At 35.1% G+C, this 10,111-nt stretch overlaps 1 protein-coding gene across 8 annotated transcripts in view; it reads right to left on the bottom strand.

The window, feature by feature from the left end:
- Positions 1-1,518: 1,518 nt before the first annotated feature.
- The window catches only part of GPBP1 (GC-rich promoter binding protein 1), a 71,267-nt gene continuing 62,674 nt past the window's right edge, over positions 1,519-10,111 (bottom strand). For 7 of the 8 annotated variants that reach the window (XM_045895193.3, XM_045895185.3, XM_064596140.1 and 4 more), the window contains 2 exons: positions 6,470-6,572; positions 1,519-2,005 (listed from right to left, as the gene is read on the bottom strand). In XM_045895193.3, the coding sequence (XP_045751149.1) occupies positions 1,847-2,005; positions 6,470-6,572 (262 nt within the window). In that variant the 3' untranslated portion in view covers positions 1,519-1,846. The remainder of the gene's footprint in view (positions 2,006-6,469; positions 6,573-10,111) is intronic. The other variant, XM_064596143.1, reaches the window with a different exon arrangement.

The raw sequence follows: 10,111 nt of genomic DNA, 5'->3' as shown, positions 1-10,111 counted from the left end.
TGTACCTTACCATGCTTACTAAACACATTCGATTATCAATGCCATGAATGCACAATAAACATTACTTAACTGCTGATGAGAATTAAGGCCCAAAAAAAAAATTATCTGAATATAAAGCAGAAGATGCCAGAAAATTTTTAAGAAATCTCTTCTGAAAGCTATTCAGTGGAAACAGTTAAGGTAGATTTTTAATGTAAACCACATTTCTCAGGTCCCTTCTAGCTTATGGTTAGCAAATACATTTCCCATCTGATAGATTTCATTAATCTGTTAAACAAACAGTGCAATCTAAGAGTCCCCCAAACATTCATTATGTGATACTGACAAAGCTTTGTCAAAGCATAGATGTAATAGTACATTTAACGCTAGGTGACTGGACTGCATTGTGGTATATTATATAGTAAGAATCTATTTAAAAAGGTAACTTTAAGACCTATTTAATACTTTGTTACCACTCTAACTCATCCTCTGAGTTTTGTGGGGATGAAATTGTGCTTTTGTTTTAATTTCCCCATCACCACCAGTCTCAGTGTGAACAAAAAATCTGGCTTCTCTTGAAAGCTGGGGAGTTTGGGCAGGATCTTGAGGTAGAAACAGCAAAAACACTGCGGCCTTCTGAGAAAATACAATTTAAAACAAGAAAACACTCTGATGATTAGCTTAATCTAATGGAAAACCTACATTCTTGCTCTGAGATTACACCCTTTACAATCAGCATATATTTAAACATGGATGCATATGGAATGAGGAAAGCTATAAGCAAACACAGATAAACAAAACCAGAAAAATCGAAATACAAATATACAGAGCCAAATTACTCTTCCAGTCAGCAATGAAACAGTAATGATTCTAAAATATGCAAGTGAAAAATAAAGTGACTATTTAACAACATTCATTTAATAAACTTGTTAAGCATTTGATAATAAAAAGGATTTTTTCGTAACTTTTTTTGTAAAGAAAGTAATCAGTATAACTTTGTTTTAATAAGTAAATAAAGCATATTGTGTTTAGAAACCAAAACCTTGAACACTAGAGAGAACAACAATATTCTGAAAATCCAGTTTATTTTCCATGTGTGGACAGATCCAGTCAGTGTGATCAGTTTTTCTGCATGTGTAATAATTTATCAAAATAAGTTTTCCCACAAGACTCTTCCATCAACTCTGAAAGTCCTGGTCTGACAACATATCCAAATAAAGTTCTTGAAAATCACCTCTTAAAATTTGGAAGAAAGTGTGTCAAGTCTTTCCTGTAACGTTTACCGAACTACAAATGGCTAAAGAGCAATTTATGTTTTAAAAGGTGACTAGTACAACACTTGAGTTCAGGAAATTAATGTTTTAGTGCACTCTGCTCCAGTTTTAGCCAACATGCTACATTGTCCTTTTGGGGGCGGGGAGCACAAAGTGGACTTGAAGATTTCCATTGTACGAAAAAGATAGGACTCTGCAAGCAAAACAGTGTAAGCTGCCTTTTTTCTTAAGACCTGTTCGACATTTTAAGACAGAAGCTTTGCAAAACATTACACAATTTTTTTATTATTAAATGAGAAAATCTCATTTGTTACATCGTCACATTGCTAGTCAGAGAAATGCTGCAGTGATGAAGAAAGTCAATGTTGGATCAACCAAAGTCCTCATTTCTACAACATTCATTTACAAAGAAATAATGTTCAACACAGCCCAACACAACATTCTTGGTTTTCTTCATAGTGAAGTCCCTCAAAAAAATCATCTTCTAATGGGGTATTTTACTACATAAATTATAGTTCTTCATTTTTACAATTCACCCCAAACTGTATGAGAGATGTATCACACTAAAATTTCTAAAGCTGTTAGGAAATCCTTCACACATCGTCATCATCTGATGTGTCACTGCTACTTGTCTCTGTGTCATCATTCTCAATAGTGGGTTTGAAAGTGCTGTTTTTCCAGGGTCCAAACTTGAAGTCACAGATGAGGCCATTTTTCAAAATACCATTTTTCCTCAGACCATTCTTCTGTAACTAAAATATCAAAAATAAATATATTAAATACATAATCTATCCTCCAGGGGTTACTTATAAATTAAGAATACTGTAATAATTCAATGTTACCATGAATACATTAATAAAATTGTATTCTACTCTGTATCATTTCTGGAAAACTAGTTAAATACAGTTAATTGATCCAACTGTTCTAACGAAGTATTTCCAAGGAATAAATCCTTACCTTTTAGAGAACCACAATTAACATCCACCAAACCAAAAAGTAAGTAAAATTAGTGTTTATTATTAGCATAGTGGAAAGAGCACAGATTGTCAATCCAGACAGGGTAGGTGTGGACATAACCCTATCACTTGTTAAGGTACCAAATAACCCTTTCCAAATTTTCATTTCCTTAAGTGAAAGTTGTACTAAATACCTTCAGATGTAACCAGAATAAAATCAGCAGCCATTAAGCTTTAGCTGTTATTTTTATTATTCTGACCAAACTGGACTTTATTAACACACCCCAGAAACTGCTTTATTCACACTTTGCAGAATAAGTAGAATACAAATTATTCCAGTAGGTAAGTATTCAAATAAGGTGCACAAAATAACAAAATCAAATAAAGCCCTTTGCTTAGCCAGAGAGATTCTAATACTGAAAAAAAAAAAAAATAGTCTTCCATTTCTGAAAATGAGAAATCAGAACTAAAGGGGTTAGATGGTAATAAGTAAGAACTGGGCCCAAAGATCACAAATTGGGGGGGGTGGGGAAAGGGGTGGTTAATCCAAATTAGAAACAATTTAAAGACAAAAAATTAAGTTACATTAATAATGGCAACACTATACTCTCAAATAACTCTGGTCTTCTAAATTTCTTTCATGAAAAATCAGCCTCTGGTAATTTACACCAAAATCTCTAAATACAACCTTCTATAAGGCCAAATCCACCTCTATATTATTATTTGGGCCTGTCTAGAAGTTTCACATTCTAGAGGGGTTTTTTTCTTTTTTTTTTAATCATTAAATCTTGAGTATTAGGTTAGGATCCAAATGAAAAGAGCCGCTTACATCACAGCTAATTTTGTTATAGACTCTGACAAACAAGAAATAACAAGTCTAGAGTCTTAGCCCTCAATTGTCCTTTTGCCCTATTTAATTCTCTATTTTCCATAACATATTTCCTTTCTACCTAAATTATACAATTTAAGCTACCTCCCCTTCACTTTGAACAAATGACCTCATACCACCTTTACGGAGAAAAACCAAAGCCCATGTATGTATCCCCTGGTGTTCTCAGCCACTGTGATGATTACAAATACACCTTGACCCTTTCTTAAAGGTACACCTTTACCATCCCCCAAAGTTCTATCCTTGCTTTTCACATACTTATCATTAGTGCTGCCTCATCTTTCCACAGTCTGAAATCAGCTGGAGAACTATGATTTTTTTTAAAAAAAAGGGGGGGGGGGGAGAAAAGCTTTTAAAAAAAGAAAAAACCCAAATCTTTTTTCTATTTTCTCTATAAATGTCTGCACTGTTCCCACAAACATCTAACTTAGCATGTTCTTTTTAAAGGCCTCCTAAAAAACCAGCTCCTCCTTTGCTCCTGTTTATAATGATACAATTATCAGCTCAAAGGTTAACAAACTGGTAAATCCATATAATGGACTACTACTCACCAAACACAGGTGAGTTTCAAAAGCATAAAAGCAGCCAAATCTAAAACTATACAGTACTTGGTTCAATTACTGAAACATTCCAGAGGCAAATTATGGTGACAGAACATAAGTCAATGTCTGCCAGAGACTGCAGCTGGGAGTAAAGAATTGAATGCCAAGGGGGATGATGGTTATACATCTGTCACCTGTCAAAACTCATCCCCCTCTGCACTTGAAAGTCAACGTTTTTATGTAAAATACAGTATAAAAAAAAAAGACAAAAAAATCTCTTAAAACTCTTACCCATCATTAGCTTCACAACCATTATGAAAAATAACATGGTTCACTAAGAACTTCTGAATAAAAAATTTAAATTGGGAAGGAAGAAATATGAAATTGGAAAAGAAGTAAAATTATCTGTTCACAGACGACATGACCTTATATGTAGAACACCCTAAAGATTCCACACAAGAACTGAGAATATAGCAAAGCTGCACACTGAAGATCAACACACACAAGTCAGTTGTGCTTCTGTAACAATAATCCGAAAAGGAAGTAAGAAAATTCTATTTACCATAGTATTAAAAAGAATAAACACTTAGAAATAAATAATAAACAACCAAAAGGGGCCAAAAATTTCTACAATGCAACTCTAAGTCACTGCTGAAAAAATTTTAAAAACACCAATATATGTAAAGACAGTCCATATTCCTGGATTAAAAGCCTTATTATTAATGTGAATATTACATCCAAAGCAATCTACAGATGAAATGCAATCCCTATCAAAATCCCAAAGGTTATTTTCTGCATAAGTAGAAAAACCCATCCTAAAATTCATATGGAATCTCAAAGGATTCCAAATAGCCAAAATAATTTTTAAAAACAACAACTAAGTCGGAAGTTTCATGCTTCCTGGTATCTAAACATTTCAGAGTTGAAGTCATCAAGACAATGTGGTACTGGCAAAAAATCAAACAGAAAAGACCAGTGGAATAGAAAGCCCAGAAATAAACCCTTGCATATACAGTTGATCCCTGAACAATACAAGGGTTAGGGGCACCAACCCGCCCCCTCCACCCAGTGCAGTCGAAAATCCATGCATTACTTTTGACTTCCCCAAAACTTAATTACTAACAGTCTACTGTTGACTAGGAAGCCTTACAGATAACAGAAAGGCAATTAATATATATTTTGTATGTTATATATATTATATACAGTATTCTTACCATGCAGGTAAAAAAATGAAAATGTTAAAGAGAATGATGAGAAAATACAGGTACAGTACTACAATCCTAAGAGAAAATACAGGCACAGTACTGTAAAAAATCTGCATCTAAGTAGACTCATGCAGTTGAGATCTGTGTTCTTCAAGGAGCAATTGCATACTCAAATGATTTTTGACAAAGTTTTGACAGATATATCCAAAAGAATGAAGGCAGGTCCTTACAATACAAACAAAAACTAACTCAAATGGGGGCGCCTGGGTGGCTCAGTTAGTTAAACGACTGCCTTCGGCTCAAGTCATGATCCTGGAGTCCCGGGATCGAGTCCCGCATCGGGCTCCCTGCTCAGCGGGGAGCCTGCTTCTCCCTCTGACCCTACCCCCTCTCATGCTGTCTCTCATTCTCTCTCTCAAATAAATAAATAAAATCTTAAAAAACAACAACAACAAAAAACAAAAAACCTAACTCAAATGGATCAAAGACTTAAACATAAGAACCAAAACTATGGAACACTGAAAAGAAAACACAGGGGAAAAGCTTCATGACATTCAGTTTGGCAACATTTCTGGAGTATGACAGTAACAGTAGGGGAACCTAACTAAAAAAATAGGTAAACAGGACCTCATCAAAAATTTAAAACTTTCATGTATCAAAGAATATAATCAAAAGAGTAAAAAGGCTATCTATGGAATGTGAGCAAGTATTTGTAAATCATATAGGAGTTAAAATCCACAATACATAAAGAAGTACAACAACTGATTAAAAATGGGCAAAGTACTTGAATAAACGTTTCTCCAAAGAGGATACACAAATGGCCATGCTCAACATCACTAACCAATACTAGGTGCAAATTAAAACCACAGTGAGATACCCACTTGGCAACCATTAGGATAGCTACTATCGAAAAATTAATTCTTGAGCACCACTGGTGAGAATTAAGATGGTACAGCTACTGTGGAAAAATGGTATGGTGGTTCCTCAAAAAGTTTAACACAGATAACCATATGATCCATCAATTCCAATTCTACAAACATTTCCTAATACTCTTTCAAAAAAGAAACTATGGAGACAAAAAACAAGATGTTTCAGAACTTGAAATATTTTTATGCAAGGAAAAGGATAAAAGGTGAAACTATATGGGAAGCTACTGATGCTTTTTACTTCTTATCCCCGTACTATAAAAAAAAAAAAAAAAAAGTCGGGGCGCCTGGGTGGCTCAGTGGTTAAGCATCTGCCTTCGGCTCAGGTCATGATCCCAGAGTCCTGGGATCGAGCCCCGCATCGGGCTCCCTGCTCCGCAGGAAGCTTGCTTCTCCCTCTCCCACTCCCCCTGCTTGTGTTCCCTCTCTTGCTGTCTCTCTGTCAAATAAAATCTTAAAAAAAAAAAAAAAAAAAGTCTGGAACATGACAAATCATAGACATATTATTTATACTAATTCCTAAGCACTGCAGACCAGTTTAAAACAAAGGCAATTCTGACATATACTGTGATGTCTAATAAATTCCTCAAGAGAAAGGTATAAAACCTCCCTTCCCTTAAAAAATCCTTAGTGTAATATGTTGTTCTGATTAAGGAAAGGCAATTTAAGGTGAACCTGTATGATTCAGGTCTTCTCACCTGTTCACTAATAACTTGGAATTCTCTCATTTCATCCTCAGTTAAGGGAGCACATGTTTCATCATTCTCACTGTCTTCTTGCCAGCCCATCTCCTTTAACAATCTGAAAAGAAGGTAGGTAAAAGGAAATAGGTAAATTCAGAGCTTCACCCAAGTAGGATAATACCATTTACACTGTGTGCAAGAAAACACCATCCAGATCCATTATACAAAGTCCTCAACACAAAAGAACTTGTTGGGGCGCCTGGGTGGCTCAGTCGTTAAGCGTCTGCCTTCAGCTCAGGTCCTGGTCCCAGGGTCCCCGCATGTGCTCCCTGCTAGGCAGGAAGTCTGCTTCTCCCTCTCCCATTCCCCTGCTTGTGTTCCCTCTCTCACTGTCTCTCTCTCTGTCAAATAAATAAATAAAATCTTAAAAAAAAAAAAAAAAAAAACTTGTTTACTCTGTGCTTCCATTCTGAAAATGAAAAGGTAGTTAGGTAAGATTAAGAATGAACTGTGCAATTGCTTTAACTTTGTTGTCAGAGGTTCTCCAGGCTGGAAATTTGCATAAGGGTCTCTAGCTCAGAAACTAGAAAAAAAAATTGTTAAAAACTTAAACTAAAAGTAAAAGCAATAGTCCTCCTGGTTTTAATATCATCACAATCTATCATATTCTTAGCTACTCATTAGGTTTTTTACTTTGAAAAGGCTGAGCTATCTTATCCTCTACCTTGCATTTTATAGTGTATTTACCTGTTGATATCACCTCTAAGGTGTATGCCAGTCATCAACCTCAACACATATTTCAATGTGAAAGGAGCATTGTTGTTCTACAGTAACAGAAAGACCACTTTTTTAAAAGCTCTTAACTAGGATCTAAGTAAGTAAAATAAATATGGTTATTCTGTTTTCCTTCCACCCTAGGCAAAGAGAGCTTTAAAAAAAAAAATTAAAAAAAAAATCACATGCACTCCATTTTCAGGGAACCAATGATTTCTCTCCAGTCAGGCAAATATGAAAATCATAGTCATAGATGATATACATTTGACTCAACTATTTCAAAGTTTGTTTCTTATACAGCCACATATATTGTATTGGTCTGTACTGGTTTTTTTAATAATTATCTCTCTCTCTTTTTTTTTTTTTTTTAAGTTTTTTTTATTTATTTTTTAGAGAGCAAGCGAGAGAGAAACATCATGAGAGGGGAGAGGGTCAGAGGGAGAAGAAGGCTCCCCGCTGAGCCGGGAGCCCGATGTGGGACTCGATCCCAGGACCCTGGGATCATGACCTGAGCCGAAGGCAGACGCTTAACCATCTGAGCCACCCAGGCGCCCCAATAATTATCTCTCTTAAGTATGTTACTTTATTTATACCTACTCATCTTTCAACTTGAGCCTGCCACAAAGATCTTGTACCTTTTCAAATAATCTTACAGAATATCAGTGCTCAGAGAATCTGAATAAAATTTAACACAACACCCATATTTTACATGTAAAGAATCAAGATGATGTAAGTAAAATAACCTGCCTACTTGATGGCAAAGAAGCAAAGAGAATTCTGGTTTTCTCCTTCCAAGTTAGTTTATACTGCACCAAACCCTCTAGATCAAAATGTCACAATCGTTGTCAATTACTATTTCTCTCATTCCTTTTAATCATTTAACACTTCTTTTCCAACACACCGTCTTCACTCTTTTAACCTAGACAGCTTCCTATGGAATGGCATTTTCATTCCCAATGCCACCTAGTTCATAGTCTAGAGATCTAGACTGGTAAAACAATCTATTTTTGCTAGATCATTTGTTTCACAATTAAAAACTGAATGTTAACCAAACAATAATGCAAATGAAACAAATTATTTCAAATTGTATAGAAGACAAGCATTCCTAAATGTCCAATCTCATACCTTTCCCTTTCCTTCCAGTAGGTGTAACGGTTAACTTTCTGGAATAGCTTTCAAAACAAATACTTTGCCCCACAGTTAGTAATACACTGTGACAGTGATCTGTACCTTTGTTTTTTCATTAGCGTTTCTCCTCATTCTCTCAAACTATTACCAAATCACCCATACACCTAACACTTTCATGATACCCTCTGCTAAGTGTTTCCAATTGCTTCCCACTTCCTAAAGAACAAACTCCTTAACTTTAACACCATTACCACAAATTCAAATTTCTTACATTAGAAAAAGCATAAGTTTAGAAGCAGAGGATTTCCTACTCTATCACACACAGGTATATAAGCCAAAGGCAAATTCCTTCACTTCCCCGAACTATTTCTTCAAATGAAGAAGCTTGAATAGATCTTGAAGGCCCTGCCTCTTCAATGTCATCTCTAATTCCATTAAGGACTACACACTCCCTCAAGACACCTCACTCACTGCCCCTAAAACAAACTAGGTTATGTATTCAACCCTAAATATCCCTTTCACACCCCCTTCTTGTCCTATTAATGTCTCACCTTTAAAGATTTAATTTAGCTCTGAATTACTCCTTCTGATTGGTACTCAAGCCATGAGATCTATCCCAAACTCCCTTGAATTTCTCTGGCACTCATTTGATGCTTTCAACAACTACACTCCCCGCCTCCCCCACACCTGCTTAATGTTCAGGCTACCCTCACTATCCTGATGATATACTGAAACTTGACAACAAAACTAAGAATATATGTGTTTTTAATATTTTATATGTTTCATTATTTTTCATTTTAAGTTTTAGTTTACACTAAGAATTGTCATCCTTAAGAACTGTATCACTGGCACCTGATTTGTTAAATTCAACCTATGCAAGTACTTAATACGCACATAACTTAAGAATCACAAAGTTTACAGGAAATCTGAAGCCAGGGAAAAGAAATATCACTCCATTTTCAGAGAAATAAAACCTAAAATCTAAAAGAAGGCATTAACTTTGTTACCTCAAAAAAAAAGTAATAATATGTATCTGTAGAACACTTAGAAACATACACTATACAAAGCACAAAGAAAACTCAAGCTAAGAAATTTAAATTAAAATGGTTCCCAAGTAGTAACACATTTACTTCCTCTTTTTATTGATTTGGGATCCTTTTTAGCATGTGCAACATTTCCACAAAATAACATAAAGTCTTTAAAACAGAACAAAACAAAGACATATAATGAAATATTCATTCAGGTAGTCATCACTGATAATCTCTTTATGCAGCATGGGTTCCCCACCAACCATCCTAGAGTTTATTCCAATTTTGGATCTCCTCTTCTTGCTCTATTTGGCTTAGTTCCTAAATCCTATTCTCTCAATTTTCTGTTACTGGTCAGCAGAGGACCAAACTCTGTCAAGGTATGGAACTTGTCAAGTCTCTCTTCTCTGCATCTTCATGAACCAAAGAAGAAACCACCAAAATGCTTTCTACACTATGTCTGCAGATGAAGAAATAATAACATTAAATCATTCATTATAGGTATTGGGGTTATAAGAGTATTTTCTAAGTAACTGTGGCTCAACCTTCTTTTGCCACAAAATACTGAAGGCAAATACAAAAACAAAAAAGTACTCAAGTTTTGACTTGACTATTTAGTAAAGTTTCAACTTTTACTACAGCCTTAACAGTTTCTACAAGTAATTATTTTCATTCTTTTATTGCCTATGCTGTATTTCCCTAAAAAAGATTTTTAGAATTCATCTTT

This window comes from Mirounga angustirostris, unplaced genomic scaffold, assembly GCF_029215605.1.
Source record: "Mirounga angustirostris isolate CCGP_5_RB_7025 unplaced genomic scaffold, mMirAng1.0.hap1 SCAF_7, whole genome shotgun sequence".
Lineage (NCBI taxonomy): Eukaryota > Metazoa > Chordata > Mammalia > Carnivora > Phocidae > Mirounga > Mirounga angustirostris.
The sequence above is the reverse complement of the archived record's forward strand: the minus strand, read 5'-3'. Positions and strand labels throughout refer to the sequence as shown.